The 22,264-nt window shown below is 36.6% G+C and overlaps 1 protein-coding gene across 1 annotated transcript in view; it reads left to right on the top strand.

Moving 5' to 3' along the window:
- CCDC110 (coiled-coil domain containing 110) overlaps window positions 1-22,264 on the top strand; it is a 36,285-nt gene that overhangs the window by 10,918 nt on the left and 3,103 nt on the right. The window contains exons 3-6 of the mRNA XM_011230086.3: window positions 6,248-6,303; window positions 6,573-6,638; window positions 7,872-7,982; window positions 8,718-10,833. Coding sequence (XP_011228388.2) covers window positions 6,248-6,303; window positions 6,573-6,638; window positions 7,872-7,982; window positions 8,718-10,833 — 2,349 coding nt within the window. The remainder of the gene's footprint in view (window positions 1-6,247; window positions 6,304-6,572; window positions 6,639-7,871; window positions 7,983-8,717; window positions 10,834-22,264) is intronic.

Below are 22,264 nucleotides of genomic sequence, written 5' to 3'. Positions count from 1 at the left end.
TTGATGGAGAAATAAAGACGTTCCAAAATCGCCAATCATTAACCAATTTCGTAACCACGAAACCAGCCCTACAGGAGATATTAAGGGGGGCTCTATAAAGGTAAAAAGGCCCCAAGAGTGATACAGAGCAGCAAGTCACAACCGATACAAAGACTTTAAAGAGAAATGGCATCATTAAAATCATATCTGTCAATAATCTCTATCAATCTAAATGGCTTAAACTCTCCCATAAAACGCCACAGGGTTGCAGATTGGATAAAAAGACATGACCCATCCATTTGCTGTCTACAAGAGACTCATTTTGAACCCAAAGATGCATTCAGACTTAGAGTAAGGGGATGGAGTACCATCTTCCACGCAAATGGACCTCAAAAGAAAGCTGGAGTAGCAATTCTCATATCAGATAGACTGGATTTTAAACTAGAGGCCATAGAGAGAGATACAGAAGGGCACTATATTATTCTTAAAGGAAGTATTCAACAAGTGGATATGACAATTATTAATATATATGCCCCCAACAGGGGAGCAGCAAGATACACAAGCCAACTCTTAACCAAAATAAAGAGACATATAGATAAGAACACAGTAATAGTAGGGGACCTCAACACCCCACTATCAGAAATAGACAGAACACCCTGGCAAAAACTAAGCAAAGAATCAAAGGCTTTGAATGCCATACTCGACGAGTTGGACCTCATAGATATATATAGAACACTACACCCCAGAACCAAAGAATACTCATTCTATTCAAATGCCCATGGAACATTCTCAAGAATAGATCATGCTCTGGGACACAAAACAGGTCTCAGCCAATACCAAAAGATTGAAATTATCCCCTGCATATTCTCAGACCACAACGCTCTGAAATTGGAACTCAACCACAAGGAAAAACCTGGAAGAAACTCAAACACTTGGAGGCTAAGAACCATCCTGCTCAAGAATGACTCGATAAACCAGGAAATCAAAAAACAAATTAAACAATTTATGGAGACCAACGAGAATGAATACACAACGGTCCAAAACCTATGGGATACTGCAAAGGCAGTCCTAAGGGGGAAATACATAGCCATCCAAGCCTCACTCAAAAGAATAGAAAAATCTAAAATGCAGTTTCTATATTCTCACCTCAAGAAACTGGAACAGCAACAGAGGGACAGGCCTAACCCACTGACAAGGAAGGAGTTGACCAAGATTAGAGCAGAAATCAATGAATTAGAAACCAGAAGCACAGTAGAGCAGATCAACAGGACTAGAAGCTGGTTCTTTGAGAGAATCCATAAAATTGATAGACCACTGGCAAAACTTGTCCAAAAACAAAGAGAAAGGACTGAGATTATTAAAATTATGACTGAAAAGGGAGAGGTCACGACCAGCACCATTGAAATTGCAAGGATTATTAGAAACTTTTATCAACAGCTATATGCCAAAAAACTAAACAATCTGGAAGAGATGGAGGCCTTCCTGGAAACCTATAAACTACCAAGACTGAAACAGGAAGAAATAGATTTCTTAAATAGGCCAATTAACTATGAAGAAATTGAGTCAGTGATAAACAACCTTCCAAATAATAAAACTCCAGGCCCAGACGGTTTTCCTGGGGAATTCTACCAAACATTCAAAGAAGAAATAATACCTATTCTCCTAAAGCTATTTCAAAAAATAGAAACAGAAGGAAAGCTACCAAACTCATTCTATGAGGCTAATATTACCTTGATCCCCAAACCAGGCAAAGACCCCCTCAAAAAGGAGAATTACAGACCGATTTCTCTAATGAATATGGATGCCAAAATCCTCAACAAGATCCTTGCTAATAGAATCCAACAGTACATTAAAAGGATTATCCATCATGACCAAGTGGGATTCATACCTGGGATGCAAGCATGGTTCAACACTCGCAAATCAATCAATGTGATACATCATATCAACAAGAAAAGACTCAAGAACCATATGATCCTCTCAATTGATGCAGAAAAAGCATTTGACAAAATACAGCATCCTTTCCTGATTAAAACCCTTCAGAGTGTAGGAATAGAGGGTACATTTCTCAATCTCATAAAAGCCATCTATGAAAAGCCTACTGCAAGCATTATTCTCAATGGGGAAAAGCTGGAAGCCTTTCCCTTAAGATCAGGAACACGACAAGGATGCCCACTCTCGCCACTATTATTCAACATAGTACTAGAAGTCCTTGCAACAGCAATCAGAAGACAAAAAGGGATCAAAGGTATCCAAATCGGCAAAGAAGAAGTCAAACTGTCTCTCTTTGCAGATGACATGATACTCTATATGGAAAACCCAAAGGAATCCACTCCCAAACTATTAGAAGTTATAGAACAATTCAGTAAGGTGGCAGGATACAAAATCAATGCCCAGAAATCAGTTGCATTTCTATACACGAATAACGAGACTGAAGAAAGAGAAATTAGGGAATCCATCCCATTTACAATAACACCAAAAACCATACGTTACCTTGGAATTAACTTAACCAGAGACGTAAAGGACCTATATCCTAGAAACTATAGATCACTTTTGAAAGATATTGAGGAAGACATAAAAAGATGGAAAAATATTCCATGCTCATGGATTGGAAGAATTAACATAGTTAAAATGTCCATACTACCCAGAGCAATCTACACTTTCAATGCTATCCCGATCAAAATACCGAGGACATTTTTCAAAGAACTGGAACAAATAGTCCTTAAATTTGTATGGAACCAGAAAAGGCCCCGAATCTCCAAGGAACTGTTGAAAAGGAAAAACAAAGCTGGGGGCATCACAATGCCGGATTTCGAGCTGTACTACAAAGCTGTGATCACAAAGACAGCATGGTACTGGCACAAAAACAGACACATCGACCAATGGAACAGAATAGAGAACCCAGAAATGGACCCTCGGCTCTTTGGGCAACTAATCTTTGATAAAGCAGGAAAAAACATCCGGTGGAAAAAAGACAGTCTCTTCAATAAATGGTGCTGGGAAAATTGGACAGCTACATGCAAAAGAATGAAACTTGACCACTCTCTCACACCATACACAAAAATAAACTCCAAATGGATGAAAGACCTCAATGTGAGACAGGAATCCATCAAAATTCTAGAGGAGAACATAGGCAACAACTTCTATGACATCGGCCAGAGCAACCTTTTTCACGACACATCGCCAAAGGCAAGAGAAATAAAAGATAAAATGAACTTATGGGACTTTATCAGGATAAAGAGCTTCTGCACAGCCAAGGAAACAGTCAAAAAAACTAAGAGACAGCCCACGGAATGGGAGAATATATTTGCAAAGGACACCACAGATAAAGGACTGGTATCCAAGATCTACAAAGAACTTCTCAAACTCAATACGCGAGAAACAAAAAAAAAACCATAAAATGGGCAGAAGATATGGACAGACACTTTTCCAATGAAGACATACAAATGGCTAACAGACACATGAAAAAATGTTCAAAATCATTAGCCATCAGGGAAATTCAAATCAAAACCACACTGAGATACCACCTTACGCCAGTTAGAATGGCAAAGATAGACAAGGCAAGAAACAACAATTGTTGGAGAGGATGTGGAGAAAGGGGATCCCTCCTACATTGTTGGTGGGAATGCAAGTTGGTACAGCCACTCTGGAAAACAGTGTGGAGGTCCCTTAAAAAGTTAAAAATTGAACTACCCTATGACCCAGCCATTGCACTACTGGGTGTTTACCCCAAAGATACAGACGTAGTAAAGAGAAGGGCCATATGCACCCCAATGTTCATAGCTGCATTGTNACATGCACCCCAATGTTCATAGCAGCATTGTCCACAACAGCTAAATCATGGAAGGAGCCAAGATGCCCTTCAANAGATGACTGGATTAAGAAGATGTGGTCCACATATACAATGGAATATTACTCAGCCATCAAAAAGAACGATTTCTCAACATTTGCTGCAACATGGACGGGACTGGAGGAGATAATGCTAAGTGAAATAAGTCAAGCAGAGAAAGACAATTATATGATTTCTCTCATCTATGGAACATAAGAACTAGGAAGATCGGTAGGGGAAGAAAAGGATAAAAGAAAGGGGGGTAATCAGAAGGGGGAATGAAGCATGAGAGACTATGGACTCTGAGAAACAAACTGAGGGCTTCAGAGGGGAGGGGGTGGGGGAATGGGATAGACTGGTGATGGGTAGTAAGGAGGGCACATATTGCATGGTGCACTGGGTGTTATAAGCAACTAATGAATCACCGAGCCTTTGCATCAGAAACCAGGGATGTACTGTATGGTAACTAACATAATAAAAAAACATTAAAAAAAAAAGGAAGAGATGGAGGGAGGGAAATATATGTAGAAGCAGTATGTAAATCCATGTTCTTTCTTTAAAATCTTTTATTTGCTATATCCCTTTGCCAAGTCTTTAAATTTCTTTTGACCCATATTTCGTACTCAGATTTAGCAAAAGAAATACTGTACTTAGCCTTCAACTTGCAAGTCCTCCTAATGAGACAAAGGAAACCTGTGTGGAAAAGGGAAGCTGGTGCTGTAGATGCAAAAAGGAGATGAAATTTTGAACAGTAAATCCATTAAAAATAAAGTTGAAGGCTGAAAATATTTACAATAATAATGCCCTATCTTTGTGTTTAAATAGCTTTGTGGAAATTATGGTCGCATAACAAAATGCAAAACATCATAAGACATCACAGTGTGAAAATAATGTAATAAACAAATATCATGGAAAGCGGGAAGTAAATATGAGAGCAAGTATAATGCAAATTTTCTCATCATTTACTCCCTTTCTTGGCAGGGACTAAATCAACACTGAATATGATGTAATTGCACATTATTAAGAAACAAAAAAAAAATACCAATCTCTTAGTCTTCTCATGATATATTTTCATTAGCTTAAAGGGATCCTATAGGAAATAATCTTTCATGTAGTGAAAAAAATCTGAATAATAGTGATAACTTCAACTAATTGCAGTTTTCTTTATTCTATTAAAAGAAACATAAATTTAATTATTTATCGAAAGTAACATGTGTAATATGATCCCACTGTTCTAAAATAATTTCTTTTTTTCTACATATATGCATATGGAGCTGACTGAAAGGAGAGTACCTAAAATTCATAATGGTTAATTCTGGGTGGTGGGGTTCTAGTAATATATTGGTTTTGACTTGCAATTTGAGTTCATTTAGAAGTTGTCTTAGAGTATGAAAAAATTTGGGATGCCTTGTTGCATTCATCCAGATCTCACTTGAGTTTTGTTTTGTTTTGTTTTTTTTTAATCTCTCTGAGATGAACATTTCAGACTATTGTTTTATTCCTAGTAAGATGCAAAGCTGAGCCATATCCAAATAGACTCACTGTCCCTCCCTGCCCTCTGATGAAGGTGGGACTCTTCAGTTGAACAAATAGCTCCAGGCTCTAAACCAGAGCTGCTCTCTCAGTGATGAGGGTCAGATGGCAGATGGGGGTGCCTATACTTTGCAACCAGCTCCTATAACATCTGGCAAACTGTCATTCCAAAAGAGAGATGTGCTGACCTCTTTTAAAAACTTCTCTTAGGGAAAAAAAAAAAAACTTAGGGCAGAAATTCCAGCCTAGGGGAACATTCCATCATAACTCTCATTTCATTTGGGACACTGAATTTTTTTTAATTATTTAAGAAAAATTTACAAAACAAGCAAAAACCCTATTTGGACAAAGAGGGGCGTATGTCAGGAAATTTGCAGTTTATAGTCTCTCCCCTGTTACAGAGCTATAATCTGTTTTCTAGGAACAAACACTTGGATGTTTATAGCACTTTGCTTAAGAGCATGACAAAAATTATGCTCTGTAAGTCCAATTTGTTTTTCATGATGAGGAAAAACATCACATGGCCACTTCACAGACACTGAGACCTACACAGTACTTTGTCAAAGGTCTCCGATAACAGGATTATTAGGGTTTTTTTTAAATGCAGTTTATATTGCAGAAACAAAGATAATTGAGTTTTTGAGAGTTCCAAGTTTGGCATTACAAGTTAATGGCTTAATATAAAAGTAAAACCACTATTACAATCTCAAGTAGGTATTCTAAGCCAAGTGAAAATTACTTCTTGACCTTATTATGTGACTAGCATTGGGTGCTTCCTAATGTGAACATCAAAATTCTTATTATCTCTGTCTCACTATCCAAGAAAGTTAGGAGACTACTTTCTATTGCAGTTGCTTAAAAATAAAACTTCAGAATTAGATCACATGGTTTTCTAATTTTGCTTTTTAGAATATGGCTGCATATCAGAATCAGAAAATCAAATCCAACCACAATCAGCACTGAAAGTAAGTCATTTTCATTTCACTTTTTTCTCCAAATACCTGTGTAAAGACTGATCTCTTTCAGAATAAATACTTCCAAAATGCACGTGGATTTTCCACAAAAATCTTCACGAAAATACATTGGAGAATTAGCAAGAATGACTAAGAATATGAGACCTTTGACCCTCATGTGATGATTTCTGGTAATAGGCAACTTTGGGGTATATATATAAAAAGAAATAATAGCAATTTCAAAATGGTTCAATTTCATATCATATTTAATTTTATTATAGGCCCTTCAGCATCAACTGGAATCATTTCAGGCTCTCCGAATACAGACTTTGCAGAATGTTAGCATGGTATGTGTCTTTTAATCTCTATATGGGAAATATCCAAATTTAAGATATCACCCCGTATTTCTAGGCTAATGATCACTAGCCAACTGATCAGTTCATGTAGAATGTAATAAAATAAAGCCACAATATATTCCAGGATCAAAATTTGTTTGGGGGAAACTACGTTCAATTATAGTTGAATCTGGATATGAGCCAAAAAGAAATAGCCCTCACTGATTTTTTTACAATATATGTTTAAAGTGCTACCTATATATAGTCTACAAATGGGAACTCTCATTGTAAGTGGTATTAAATCTAACTCAAATTGACCTAGAGAAAAAGGAGATTTTATTAACACAGGTAACTGAAAATCCTGGGGACAGTTCACTTGGCGGTGGCTTAATCCATACGATCAGGACTTCAATCATCAGGAACCAGTCTCACTCCTTATTCTGGTTCTGCTTTCCACTGTATTGCATTCTCAGACCCCATGTGGTAGCAAAGGGGCTACTAGAAGCTCTAGGCTTTTATCCTTCCAGATTCCAGTCAGCGAAGAGACCATGCTTTTTTCTCCCTTGACAGTTTATACTGAAGTTCTTGGTCTGATTCTAACTGCCTGAGATTGGGTCATATGCAATGCTTGAACAAATCACTGTTGAAAGGAAAGCAGTGTTCTGACTGGTTAGCTCTCAGTCACATGCAGCTGGAAGTGGGATCACCAAAGGCACATGGATTTTATCCAGAACAAATAAGGGATAGTATTAACAGAAGGATAGGGTATGGGTATTCACAGTGCATAACACACTCACTAAAGACCCAATATAAACTTCATCCTAATATTCTTATACTAAAAGCATCTGCAGGGAAGTGGCAAGAGAAGACAAACTCCTCCTGAGGGTGACAGAATAGATTTGATTCTGATGACAGAGATCAAAAGTCTCTGCTTTATTCAACAATATAAAAATCAAACATCCAAAATTACTTGAACATAGTTCATAAAATGTTATTGCTTTACTAAAGTAAGTTTTTCTGATTTTACAATCATATAATAAAGACATACTTTTCTTTAAAAATTCCTTTAATGATAGAGATTATTATAAATTAAATACATTTATTTTATATTCTATATGATGGAAAAGAATTTTTAGTTTGGGATATTTAAAGGTATCTTTCAATTATAGTATCTATTATTCCTATACATTCATAAGTTTGTAAATCTGAAATCAAATTCTAACATTATCACTTTATCTTTTAAAGGTACAGTCTGAAATCAGTGAAATCTTGAACAAAAGTATTATTGAAGTAGAAAACCCACAATATAGCTCAGAAAAAGATCTAGTATTCGGCACACGCATTGAAAAAACTTTGGTATGTCATTCTGTACAAAACTATTTCTATATTTAGTCACTTCAAAAATGTTACTGCAACCAGTTTATCTTCACCTTTACATTCTTAACCTTCTTCGTGGGTCAAATGGACTGTCAGAGGATACCTTAAAGATTCCCAAGTAAATTGAAATATAAGGCAGTTTTTTGTAGCCTGTCTATCCACTTAGGAATTTTTCTACTTTTAGGAATGATCAAGACCTGAGGTGAATTCTCTAGAAACAGGTTGGAACCACAGTCACTCTGTCTACAGCGATTAGAACTCGCATTTCTACAATAGTCATAGCCGTAGAATCGCCTGAAATAGGAATGCAAGCTAAGGTTGACAAACAGCCCAGAAGTAGAAATACTCATTTTCCTTAAACTTCCTATTGCATTTGACCTATTGCTTCTATATTCCCCATCTATCTATGATGGTCTCTTAAGGGATTCTAAATTTCTTTCTGATATTGAAGGGCTGGCCCATGTATGTCACCCTCTGAGGAAATAAGTATAATTTCCAAGCAAATTGTGAAGACCAGAGTTACAGATCTCAAAATAACTGTTATTAGATTTTTCTGGAGAAAATGAGTCATATTCGTTAGCCTTCTTTGCCTGTAGAAATGGATAAAATGTTCATCTGGGTTGTAAAAATAAATCCTCCACAAAATATTTTCTTGATTTGCTTGTCATGTGGCAAATGACAGTACATTTATGATATGCTTTTTATTGTCACTAGCCTAGAGAGAATCAAGAAGAAATCCTTTCTATGGAGAAAATTCATCATTTTGAGGAGTCCAACATTATTCATTCAACAGAAGAAAAATTCAGCAGTGATATTGTTAACAGTCTTTCTCAAGGTATAGATATTCCATCCCAGATACATTTCAAGGACCTATTAACTCAGAGAACTTCAACAGATAATTCAGCTTCAAACATAATTATGAACCCTTCAGAAAATTCTGACATGTGCAAGAATTATAATAACCTTTATAGTTTTCTACCTCATGCACCTCAAAATACGATGTCTCAAGCTGATACGGTAATTCTGGATAAATCCAAAATTACTGAGCCCTTCCTCAAGCATGGATTTTGTGAAAATTTAGACGATATCTGCCGTTCTATCAAACAAATGAAGGAAGAACTACAAAAGTCACATGATAGAGAACTGGCACTTACAAATGAACTTCAAACTTTAAAAACTGATACAAATGTTCCAAGAAATGGTAAATATGACCTGTCCTCCAGTCACAAGGAAAAAATTAACTTTATTAAGGAAGAAAATATAGAAAGAAACTTAAATGAAGATATAAAATCAAAGAGAATTTCAGAATTAGAGGCATTAGTAAACAAATTACTCCCATTCAGGGAAACAGTGTCAAAATTCCATGTGAATTTTTGCAGGAAATGTAAAAGGTTATCCAAGAGTGAAATGCACAGGGGAAAGAGAAATGAGAAAAACAGTAAAGAAATTCCTATCGCTGGCAAGAATATTACAGATTTAAAATTCCATTCCAGAGTTCCAAGATATACACTGTCATTCTTTGACCCAACAAAATATGAAATGAAAGACAAAGAAACACAACCACGAATATCAAAACAAGGATCGACAATATTTGAAAATGAGAAAACATCCAAAGTCAATTCTGTTACTGAGCAGTGTGTTGCAAAAATTCAGTACTTACAGAATTACCTAAAAGAATCTATGCAGATACAGAAAAAAGTAACAGAACTGGAGAATAAAAATTTAACCCTTAAGACCAAAATAAAACCTCTTGTCTTTACTACACAATCTCTGATACAGAAAATTGAAACATATGAAAAGCAACTTAAGAATTTGGTTGAAGAAAAGAATGCTATTCAGTCCAAGTTAATTAAAACAGAAGAAGATGGTAAAGAATGTCTTAAAGAATTGAAAAAAATAATCAGTAAATATAATGTTCTTGTAGGACAAAATAAAACTCTAGAGGAAAAAAATAGTCAACTTTCTTTGGAGAAGCAACAAATGATAGAAACATTAGATCAACTAAAAAGTAAGGAACACAAAACTCAAAATGATATGGCCATTGTCAATAATGAAAATAATCGAATGAGTATAGAAATGGAATCAATGAAAACAAATATTCTGTTGATACAAGATGAAAAGGAGATGCTAGAGAAAAAAACATACCAGCTTCTAAAGGAAAGAAGCTCAGTTGAAAGTGAACTGAAGGAAAACCAACTAGAGATAATGCAGCTAAAAGAGAAAGAAAGGTTGGCAAAAACTGAACAAGAGACACTTCTTCAAATAATAGAAACAGTTAAAAATGAAAAACTTAATCTTGAAACAACATTACAAGAATCTATTGCTGCTAGACAAATGATGGAAAGAGAAATTGAGAATATTCAGACGTACCAATCTACTGCAGAGGAGAATTTTCTGAAAGAAATAAAAAATGCAAAATCAGAAGCAAGTATTTATAAGAACAGTTTGTCAGAAATGGGCACTGAATGTGAAATGCTATCAAAAATGGTAATGGAAATTAAAACAGATAATCAGATTCTAAAAGAAGAACTAAAAAAACATAGTAAAGAAAATATAAAATTTGAAAACAGCATCAGTAGACTTGCAGAAGACAAAATACTTTTAGAAAACTATGTAAGAAGCATAGAAAATGAAAGGGATACCTTAGAATTTGAGATGCGGAATCTTCAAAGAGAATATTTAAATCTAAGTGAAAAAGTTTGTGGTTCACAGAGTGACGTACCAAAAAAGAGTTATATTTTAAGAAGAGAGAAATTCCATTTTGACAACTATGATATTTATGAAGACACCTCTGGTCCTAGGAGTAGGCCTTTAGCTACTGATCTGAAAGGTATGTAATATTGTGATGGATTTGTAGAGATGTGTTTAAGATTTTTTTCACTTATTAGGCACTAGACAGAGTACAATAATAAGAAGGAAACTTTTAAGATTAATACAATTTAGTCTTGTAAGATTTGTATCCAATTTATTATATGTTGGAATTATTTAGGACCTTTGCTCTTTTGGGGCATCTGAGTGGCTCAGTTGGTTAAGTGTCTGTTTCTTGATCTCAGCTCAGGTCTTGATCTCAGGGTCATGAGTTCAAGCCCTGCATTGGGCTCCACGCTGGGCATGAAGCCTACTTTAAAAAAAAAAAAAGAAGAAGAAGAAGAAATTTTGCTCTTTTGATAAAACTCATGTTGTTATTTTATTTATATTACTTCTATACATTGTATAAGCACAAAGCAACTATGGCAGGGAGCAGGGGTTTTGTTTCTGTTTTCTGAAGTATACTTGGCACTCCCACATTAAAAAATTCTTTTTTTTCCAGGAATTCCAAGTCAACTGTATCAATTGTTTCCGTCCAAGATATGTAAATAAATTTCTAAAATCAATGTTTCAAAATCCTTTGTCCAGTACTTTTTTTCTCCACAAAAATATTTTTTGAATTTATTTATTTGAGCGTGAGAGAGCACTCAGGGAGGATGGGAGGAGGGAGAAAGGGAGAGGGAGAGAGAGACTCTCAACAGACTCCCCACCAAGAGCAGAGCCCAATGTGGGGCCTGATCTCAGGACCCTGAGATCATGATCTGAGCTGAAATCAAGAGTTGGGTGCTTAACTGACTGAGCCACCCAGGCGCCCCCTCCACAAAATTATTTTAAATTCACTTTTTCATAGGATTATAATACCTTGTAATTGATTAGAGTAATTTTTAAATTAGAAACTTCAATTAGGTATGCATTTTTATACTGTCAGTCTTGAGATTTCACTGAACTTGTAAGCTAATGTTGGTCTGACAGTTTCATGGGTTCTAGTGGAAGACATGAGAGTCCTGGGTCAGAGATAAAGAACAGTTTGTTACTCACAGCAATAGCAGTAGCCAGAACACCAGCACTTCTGCATTCATTCTCCAAGCCCCAATTCCTACATGCAACATGAAAAGGGTCACAGAGCATGTTGCATTACAGAAGAGAACTCTGAACTTAGGGAATCCAAATCTTTTATGAGTGCAGAAAGTGTGCCTATGCCTGCCCTTTGCTCTTGATGGAAACATTACCCTTATTAAACAGGACAGTTACTATACCTGCCCCTGCTCCAGAGGAGACACTATCTTTAGCTTCCAAGACTGATTTCTATACAAATAAACTGGCTGAATTTTGTCAAATGCTTTTTCTGCATTTACTAAAGTGAGCATGTGGGGTTTTTTCTCCCTTTAATCTGTAAATATGGTAATTACATTGATTAATTTTGAAACATTACACCAACCTTGCATTCCTGGGATAAACTCCACTAGGTCATGTATTATCCTCTTAATACATACTCCTGGATTCAATTCAATAATATTTTGTTAAGGATTTCTCCTCCTATGTCCAGAAGAATATTAGTCTCTATGTTATTTTCTTTAATGCCTTTGTCTGGTTTTGGTATCAGGAAAATCTGCCTTTATAAAACATGTTGGGAAATGTTCCCTCCTCCTCCATTTTCTGGAAGTATTAGTATTAGTATTAGTATTAGTATTAGTATTAGGATTGGTTATTGATATTCTTTCTTCCTTAAGTACATAATAGAATTGACCAGAGAGCCTAGAATTTTCTAAACAGGATGGTTTTACATTGCAAAATCAATTTCATTAATGGATACAGAACTATTGAGATTTTTCTACCTCTTCTGGAGTCAATTTTGATTATTTGTATGTTCTGAGGAATTTGTACATTTCTTATATGTTCTCAGACACATTGGCATAAGACTCTATATTATCTTTTTAATATCCAGAGGACAGATAGTGATATCATATTTTTAATTTCTGACATTGGTAATTTAGGGATATTCCTTTTTTCTTGAACAGTTTTTCTAGAGTTCAAGTGATTTCATTGCTTTTTTCAAAAAATCAGCTTTTCATTAATTTTTCTCTGTTAACTTTGCTATTTTTAATCTATTAATTTATGTTCTCTCTGCTTGTTTTGGGCTTAATTTGCTCTTTCCCTAGTTTCTTAAGGTGAAAGCTCAGGTTATTGGTTTGGAAAATTTATTTTTCTCTACAATATACACTTAAAGCTCCAACCACTGCATTCGTGTATCACACAAACTCTAATATGTTTTCAATTTCATTCAGTTCAAAATATTTTCTCTTTGCCTTATGATTTATTCTTTGACATAATGGAATATTTAGAAGTAAGTTGCTAAATTTCCAACTCTGGAGATTTTCAGGTATTTTCTGTTACTCATTTCTAGTTTAATTTTATCGTGATCAAAGAACAGTACAATTTATCTTTTTACATTTATTGAAATTTATTTTACTTCCCAGAATATGGTCTGTGTTGGTCAGTGTTTCACACTAACTTGAAAAGAATGTATATTCCGCTGTTGTTGGGTGGTGTTCTATAAATGTCAACTACGGAAAGGTTGTTGACAGTGTTGATAAAATATTCTATATCTTTAATGATCTTCTACTTGTTCCAACAATTACTACAGAAGAATAGAGAAGTAGGTTTGTCCATTCTATCAGTTTTTGTTTCATATGTTTTAAAGCTCTTTTATGTGTACACTTTCATGTCCTGTTAGTAAATTAATCCCTATATTATTACAAAATGAGCCCATTTATCCCTGGTGATTCTCCTTATTCTAATGTCTTTGATTGATATTAATATAGGCCCTCCAGTTGTCTTTAGACTAGTGTTTGCATAGTATTTTTGCATCATTTTATATTTCTAATGGTGAGTCAGTAGAAATTCTTCATACTCAGATCATAAATACATACCATGAAAAATGAATGACAAAATCCTGAAAATCAAATGTAATGAGAGTGGTTCCAGTCCAAGATGGTTATACAGGAAGACCCTGAACTCATATCCTTCATAGAACGCACCAAATTAAACCTATTTATAGAACAGTTCCTCCCGAAGAAAAACTGAGGGTCAACTGAACAGCTTCTGCACAACAAAAGAGAATGGCAATAGGGAACAGCAAGCCAGATAGAGACATGGTAACAAAGGGAATCCCCACCCCTGATATTGCAAACTGCAGTGGTAAGGGATAATGCTGAGGGACCGAGAACTGAGGAAGGAAGGAAGGAAGGAAGGAAGGAAGGAAGGAAGGAAGGAAGGAAGGAGGAAGGGAGGGAGGGAGGAAAGAAAGAAAACAAAAAAACGGCAGTTTAAAAGAGCAACTAGCATATAAAAGAGACAGTTCTAGAACTCTGCCAAACCATGGAGGATCTGGGGGAATGCTTTCCAAGTCATAGGGACTGGAGAATGACAAGTTTATGTTCCCTCTCTACCTTAAAAGCACAGATGACAGCAGAGTCTGGTTGCCATAACTGACTGGCCGCCTCAATAAGCCCTAGGACCACAAGCCCAAACCAGCCCCAGTTGTGCTGGGACACACACAAAAAAGCTATGGCTTAAAAGGGAAAAGGAGGGGTGCCTGGATTGCTCAGTCAGTTGAGCGGCCAGCTCTTGATTTCAGCTTGGGTCATGATCCCAGGGTCCGGGACTGGAGCCCCCTGTGGGACTATGTGCTCAGTGGGAGTCTACCTGGGATTCTCTCTCTCTCTCCGTGTGCCCCTCCCCCCATACCCATGCTTGCTCTCTCTCTCTAAAATAAATAAATCTTTAAAATAAAAATAAAAAAATAAAAGGGCAAAGGAACTTGAGAAACATTCAGAGGGACTGGCTCAACACCTCAGCAAGTCCTGGAACTGCAAGCCCACACTAGCTCCAGTTGCACCTGGGTATGGGGGGGGAATTAAATTTTTTAAATGCTTTTTTATATTTGTTTTTGCCTTTTGTTTCCATTGTTTTTTTTTTCTTTTTCCCTCTTTTTTCTTTAAAAAGATGAAGTTTAAAATTGCATCTAGCATATAAAAGAGCCAGCACTAGAACTCCACCAGATGGCTAGGGGAGCTGCTGGAACACTCTCTGGGTGGGAGGGTCTGATGGATATGGTTTATGCTCCCCCTTGAAAGCATAGACCAGTGCATGCTCCAGGTACCCTAGCTGACCTGCCACCTCACTGAGCCCTAGATCCATAGCCCACATAAGCCCTAGCCATCCCACCAAGGCAGCCAAAGGACAGTACTCACCAGGACACCCCTGGTTAGTGTTCACTACAGCTCCACCCTTCACACCAAGGTGACATAGGTGCAAGCACCCTAGTACACAGAGGCCCACACCACTTTGGCTTCAGACAGCTTATTAGGGCACCCCCTATGGAAAGCACCCCAGAACACACCTGCCTGTACCAGATTCAGTTCCAGCTGCCTGGCCGGAGGACCCTCTGCACTGAGAACACTGGTGCACCCTGGCTTGCACCCAATTCAGCTTTAGCTGTCCTGCAAAGGCACCCCCTATGCAGAGCCTCCCAGGACCTCCTTGCCTGTACCCCATGTCAGCTCCAGCTTTCCCTTCAGGGTACTCTCTTTACAAGTAGTCCTGGAACACTTTCCCTTCAGGGTACTCTCTTTACAAGTAGTCCTGGACACCCATTTATATCTACTTCTGCTTCACTATCTTGCCAAGGTGTCCTCTATACATAGAGACCCAGGCCCCGGGCGTGCCCCACTTCAGTTTCAGCTGTCCTGCCATCCTCTGTGCAGTGAGCTCAGGGACCTCTTGGTCTGCACACCACCTCGGCTTCAGCTCCTCCCCCCTTGGGGCACACCTTGCACAGAGCATCCCAGGGCACCCCAGCTTATACCCACATCAGCTTCAGCTGTCCTATCAGGGTGCCATCAACACACAGAATCTTGGGACACCTTGGCTTGTGTCCGCCTCAGCTTCAGCTGCCCTGCTGGACCTAAAGACACACACAAAGTGAAGGGATGGAAAAACAGTAACCATGCAAATGGATATGAGGGGGGGAAAGCCAGAGTAGTAATATTTATATCACACAGAACAGACTCTAAAACAAAGTAACAGGGACAAAGAAGGGCATTACATAATGATTAAGGGATCAAACCGACAAGAGGAGGTAACAATTGTAAATTTCTACACACCCAACACAGAAGCACTTAAACATAAAGTAAATATTAACAAAGAGAAAAGTTAACAGTAATGCAATAACAGTAAGGGATTTTAACACCCCACTTACATGAGTGGATAGATCATCCAAGTGGAAATCCATAAGGAAACAGTGTCTTGTAAGGACACATTAGACCAGATAGACATACATACACAGAACATTCCATCCAAAAACAACAGAATACACATTCTTTTCAAATGCACATGGAACATTCTCCAGAATGGATCACATGTTAGGCCACCAAACAAGCCTCAATAAATTTAAGAAGATTGGATTCGTACCATGCATCTTGTCTGACCACAATGGTATGAAGCTAGAACTAAATCACAAGAAAAAACTGTAACAAACACAAACATGTGAAGGTTAAACAACATGATACTGAACAACCAGTTGGTCACTGAAGCAATCAAAGAACGAATAAAAAAAGTACATGGAAACAAATGACAATGAAAACACAATGGTTCAAAATCGTTGGGACCCAGCAAAATGAGTTCTAAGAGAGAATGTGTAACGATACAGGCCTCCCTCAAGAAACGAGAAAAAAAAAAAAGTAAAAGCTCAAACAATCTAACCTTGGAACTAGAAAAAGAGAAACAAAACCCAAGGTGAGTAGAAGGAAGGAAATAATAAAGGTCAGAGCAGAAATAAATGACAGAAGACAGATACACACACACACACACACACACACACACACACACACACAAATCAATGAAACCCAAGAGATGGTTCTTTGAAAAAAATAACCAAAATTCATAAACTCTTAGCCAGACTCATCAAGGAAAAAAGAAAAAGGGCCCAAATAAATAAAATCAGAAACAAGACAGAAATAATGAGTAACATCAGAGAAATACAAAGAATTATAAGAGGATACCATGAAAAATTATATGTCAATAAATTGGACAACCTAGAAAATGGATAAATTCCTAGAAACACACAGTCTTCCAAAACTGAATCAGGAAGGAATAATTATCCAAACAGGCCAACTACTAGTAACAAAACTTAATCAAGTAATCAACAACTACCAAAAAATAAAAGTCCAGGACTGGAATGATTCACAGGTAAATTCTACCAAACATTTAAAGAAGAGTTAAAATCTATTCCCTTCAAACTGTTCCAAGAAATAGAGGAGGAAGGAAAGCTTCCAAATACACTCTACGAGGCCAACATTACTCTGATACCAATAGCAAAGACACCACAAAAAAGTAAACATGGGTACAAAGATCCTCAACAAACGGGCACCTGGGTGGCTCAGTTGGTTAGGCATCTGCCTTCGGCCCAGGTCATGATCCCAGGATGCAGGGCTCGAGTTCTGCATCAGGCTCCCAGCTCAGCAGGGAGTTTGCTTCTCTCTTCTCTCTCTTCCTCTGCTCCTCCCCCACTCGCAGGTGCACGCGCGCACCGTCTCTCTCTCTCTCAAATAAATAAATGAAATACTTAAAAAAAAAAAAAAGATCTTCAACAAAATCGCAAACCATATTCAATAATATATTAAAAGGATCATTCACGGGGCGCCTGGGTGGCTCAGTCCTTAAGCGTCTGCCTTCGGCTCAGGGCGTGATCCTGGCATTCTGGGATGGAGCCCCACATCAGGCTCCTCCGCTGGGAGCCTGCTTCTTCCTCTCCCACTTCCCCTGCTTGTTTTCCCTCTCTTGCTGGCTGTCTCTCTCTGTGTCAAATAAATAAATAAAATCTTAAAAAAATATAAAATAAAATGATCATTCACCATAATCAAATGGGATTCCTTTTGAGGATGCAAGAATGTTTCAATATTCGCAAATCAATGTGATACACCACATCAACAAAACAAAGGATAAAAATCATATGATCATCTCAATAGATGCAGAAAAAACATTTGATAAAAGTCAGTATCATTTCATGATGAAAAAAAAAAAAACTCTCAACAAACTGGGTTTAGAGGAAATAGACCTCAACATAAAAAAGGCCATTTTTTAAAAATCCACAGCTAACATCTTACTCAATGGAGAAAAACTGAGAGCTTTTCTTCTAAGATCAAGAAGACAAGGATGTCCACTCTTGCCACTTTTACTCAACATAGTACTGGAAGTCCTAGCCACAGCAATCAGACAAGAAATGAGAAGCATCCATATTGGTAAAGAAGTTAAACCATCACTACTTACAGATGACACACTATACATAGAACACCATAAAGACTTCAGCAAAAAAAAAAAAAAAATGCTAGAAGTAATAAATGAACTCAGTAAATTTGCAGGATACAAAGCTAATACCCAGAAATTGGCAGCATTTTTATACACTAAAAATGAAGTAGCATAAAGAGTAATTAAGAAAATAATTCCACTTACAATTGCACCAAAAAGAATAAAATATCTAGGAATATACCTAACAAAAGAGGTAAAAGACCTACAAACTGAGAACTATAAAACATTGATGAAAGAAATCGAAGATGACACAAACAAATGATCTTGGGTTAAAAGAATTAATATTATTTAAATGTCCATATTACCCAAAGCAACCTACAGATTGAATGCAATCCCTATCAAAATACCAACAGCTTTTTTCACAAAACTAGAAAAAAATTACTCAAATTTGCATGGAATCACAAAAGACCCTGAATAGCCATAGTAATCTTGAGAAAAGCAGGGGAGAGGGGGAAATGAGTGAAAGGGAGTGGGAAATAGAGGTTTCCAGGTCTGGAATAAGTTATAGGAATAAAAGGCACACCACAAGAAATATAGTCAATGATACTGTAACATTTTGTGGTGACAGATGGGAGCTACACTTGTGGAGAGGACAGCAAAATGGTTAAACTTGTCAAATCACTATGCTGTAAACCTGAAAATAATGTTACATTGTATGTCAACTACATTCATTTTTTTAAATAATTTATTATGTAATGTTAGTCACCATACAGTATATCTTTAGTTTTTGATGTAGTGTTCTATTCAACTACATTCAAATAAAAATTAATTTTAAAAAAGTATTGATGCTCACAAATGTGAAAAACTATGCTATCATATTTTCCTTTATTATAAAATTACATAAATGGCAAAAAAAAAAAGAGAATGAGTTCGGGTATTGAAAAAAAGGAGTAAAGTTGAGCATTGTTATCAATTTAAATACAGAATTAAGATTACAGAACTGTGAGACTTATGGTTACAAAATAGAATATTTGTGTTAAAACCATTGTCAATATAAAACAACTAAACTAAAAAACTAAGTACATCCTTTTACTTTTAACCTATCTATATAATTACATTTAAAGTGGGTTTATTTTAGAAAGCATATAAATGGGTCTTTCTTTTTACCAAGTCTGACAATCTGTGCCTTAAAATTGCAGTGTTTAGCTGCTTACATTTAACATAATTATCAATGTTTATTGTAACTGATTTCTATGTATTTGATTTCTATTTGTCCCATCTATTTTGTTCCTTTTATCTTTTCCTGCCTTCTTTTGTATTAATTATTTAGGATTACATTTTCTCTCCAATTGTCTCATCAGAAATCTCTGTTTACTTTTTTTTTTTTAATATTTTATTTATTTATTCGACAGAGATAGACAGCCAGTGAGAGAGGGAACACAGCAGGGGGAGTGGGAGAGGAAGAAGCAGGCTCATAGCGGAAGAGCCTGACGTGGGGCTCGATCCCATAACACCGGGATCACGCCCTGAGCTGAAGGCAGATGCTTAACCGTTGTGCCACCCAGGCGCCCCCCTGTTTACTTTTTAAGGGCTGCTCTAGAGTTATATATTTTTAGCTGACTACTGATTTTCTTTAAATGATATTACAACAATTCATATACAATGGAAGACTCTTATAATAACATATCTTTATTTTCCTCCTCCCATTCTTTGTGCTACGGTTATTTAGACTTTACTTTTATATATGTTATAAACCCAACACATTTTTAATAGTTTTGCTATAAATACTAAGTTATCTTTGACTCTTTAAAGAAATTAAACCAGGAGAGGGAAAATTTTTTTTCTATTTATCATTTCTAGCATCTTTTTAAAATTTTTTTAAAATTTTTTATTTATTTTTTTGAGGAGACTCCACTCCCAACATGGAGCTTGAACTCACAACACTGAGATTAGGAGTCACATGCTGTACTGACTGAGCCAGCCAGGTGCCCCTCTAGCATCCTTTAAACCCATGTTTCCATCTGATCATTTTTATTCTACCTAAAAACTTCTCTTAACATTTCTTGTAATGCAGGTCCCAACTTTTCTCTTTCTCAGTCTTTATTTCACCTTAATTTTTTGAAAAAAATGTTTCAGTGAACATAGAATTCTGAATTGGCAGTTTCCTTGAACTCTTTGAAAATGTCATTCTTTTTCTGACTTGCATTGTTTCTGATAGGAATTTTCATACATAGTCTTTTTTTCTCTTGCAGATGTTAAGATTTTTCTCTTTATCACTGCTTTCCGGTAATTTTATTATGATGTGTCTTGGTGTGCATTTTCTTCGTTTACCCTGTTTATTATTCCTTGGGCATCTTAGATTCGGGGTTTTTAATTTTCTTCATTTTTGGAAATTTTCAGCCCCTATTTATTTAAATCTTTTTCTTTCTGCTGCTTTCTAAGACTTGATAATATATATGATCATTAGCTGTTTTTTTCCACTAGTTTTTTTTCTCTTTTGCAATGTCTAATTTGCTATTATTCCCATTTACTGAAAATTTTCATTTCAATTTCTAGATTTCATTTCTAGATTTTCCATTTGGTCTTGTTTATGCCTTTAATTTCTCTCCTCATTGTGCTCATATTTTCCTTTAAATAAATCAACATAGTTATAATAGCTATTCTAATGTCCTTGCTGCTAATTCCATCTTCTCTGCCATTTAGGGGCTTGTTTCTAATGACTGATTTTTTTCTAGTTATTGCCTCTTGGCATGTCTAGTAGTTTTTTATTGGAAGGCAAACACTGTAAATTTCATATTGTTAATTGTCCAGATTTTTGCTTTGTTTTCCTTTACAGAAAAGGGGATAGTTCTGTTGAGATTAGTTACTTCTGTTTCATTTTGATCCATATGAGACTTGTTTTAAAATTTTTGTTAGGGTGGCTCTAGGGTAACCTCTAATGTAGTCTAGATACTCTGGGATCTGCACCAAATGCCCTGAGAGACTGACAAAGACCCTCATTGAACTGGTGGGAACTTCTCATCCTCAAATGATTCCTGGCCCTCTGTAAGCTGTGGGAACCTAGTTGTCCTTTGCCTTCCTTCATGGAATTTAACCCTATGTGTGCCTTAGGTGTCAGCAAAATTAAGGGTACGCCAGTGCACAATTCTGAACTCTTTTCCTATGTAGCTCTTTTCTCTCTAGAACTCTACCCTACAAATTCCAGACACTTTAGACTCCTGATTTCCAATTTCTGTCTCATCTGAGCAAGGCTACCATACTTTGAGATTCCTCTCCATCCTCTCCAGTCCAGAGAGTGCCTCCAAATAAAAAGCAATTGCAGGACTCACCTCAGTTGTTTCCTTTTTCTCGTTGATCACAGTTCTGCACTGTGTCCAATGTCTAAGAAGAGGGGTTGTGTATGTTTTGTAGTTTTCAATTGTTTTAGTTAGGAGAATAAGTTCAGCCCCTCTTACTCTACTTTGGACAGAAGCCAATTTGGGACAGTCAAGTTTGGGAAGTTTAGAAAGTCATATGAATGGAGAGAACATAGCAGTAATTTTTCTAGGTAGCTAGTATCTGTAGGAATGTTGTTCCACTGAATCTCCCCCATCTATAGAAAAGCTGCCTGTGACTATGGGTATGTGTGTACAGGGCTATTGACCAGCCGTTCTTCACCTGAAGGTATTTAAGTAGAGAGCTGCACTTTAGGCAATGGAACCCTCCAAAAAAACAACCAGGGTTAAGTATTGTTATGAGAATAATGCTAGAATAAGAACCTTACTTTTGTAGCCCAATTTTCCTTAGGTAGATCTTCCAAATGTTTAGAGGCAAGATCTTTTATTTTTTATCTGGGGGTAAAATTCTGGACTGCCTAAAGTACAGTGGATAGGAAGGAGGTAGGAGAAACAAAGAAATAGATGGAGAAAGTCTTTCCTTTTTTTTTTTTCAAGTGATTCCAAGTGTTTTATTTAATATGGCTAGTTTTTTAATTATTATGTTCAGTTAGCCACTGTATAGCACATCATTAGTTTTTGATGCAGTGTTCAATGATTCACTAGTTACGTATAACACCCAGTGCCCATCACAACACAGGCCCTCCTTAATACCCATCGTGTACCCACCTCCCTCCATCCCCCTCCCCTCTGAAACCCTCAGTCCCCCCC

This window comes from Ailuropoda melanoleuca, chromosome 18 (assembly GCF_002007445.2).
Source record: "Ailuropoda melanoleuca isolate Jingjing chromosome 18, ASM200744v2, whole genome shotgun sequence".
In the NCBI taxonomy this organism is placed as follows: Eukaryota; Metazoa; Chordata; class Mammalia; order Carnivora; family Ursidae; genus Ailuropoda; species Ailuropoda melanoleuca.
The sequence above is the reverse complement of the archived record's forward strand: the minus strand, read 5'-3'. Positions and strand labels throughout refer to the sequence as shown.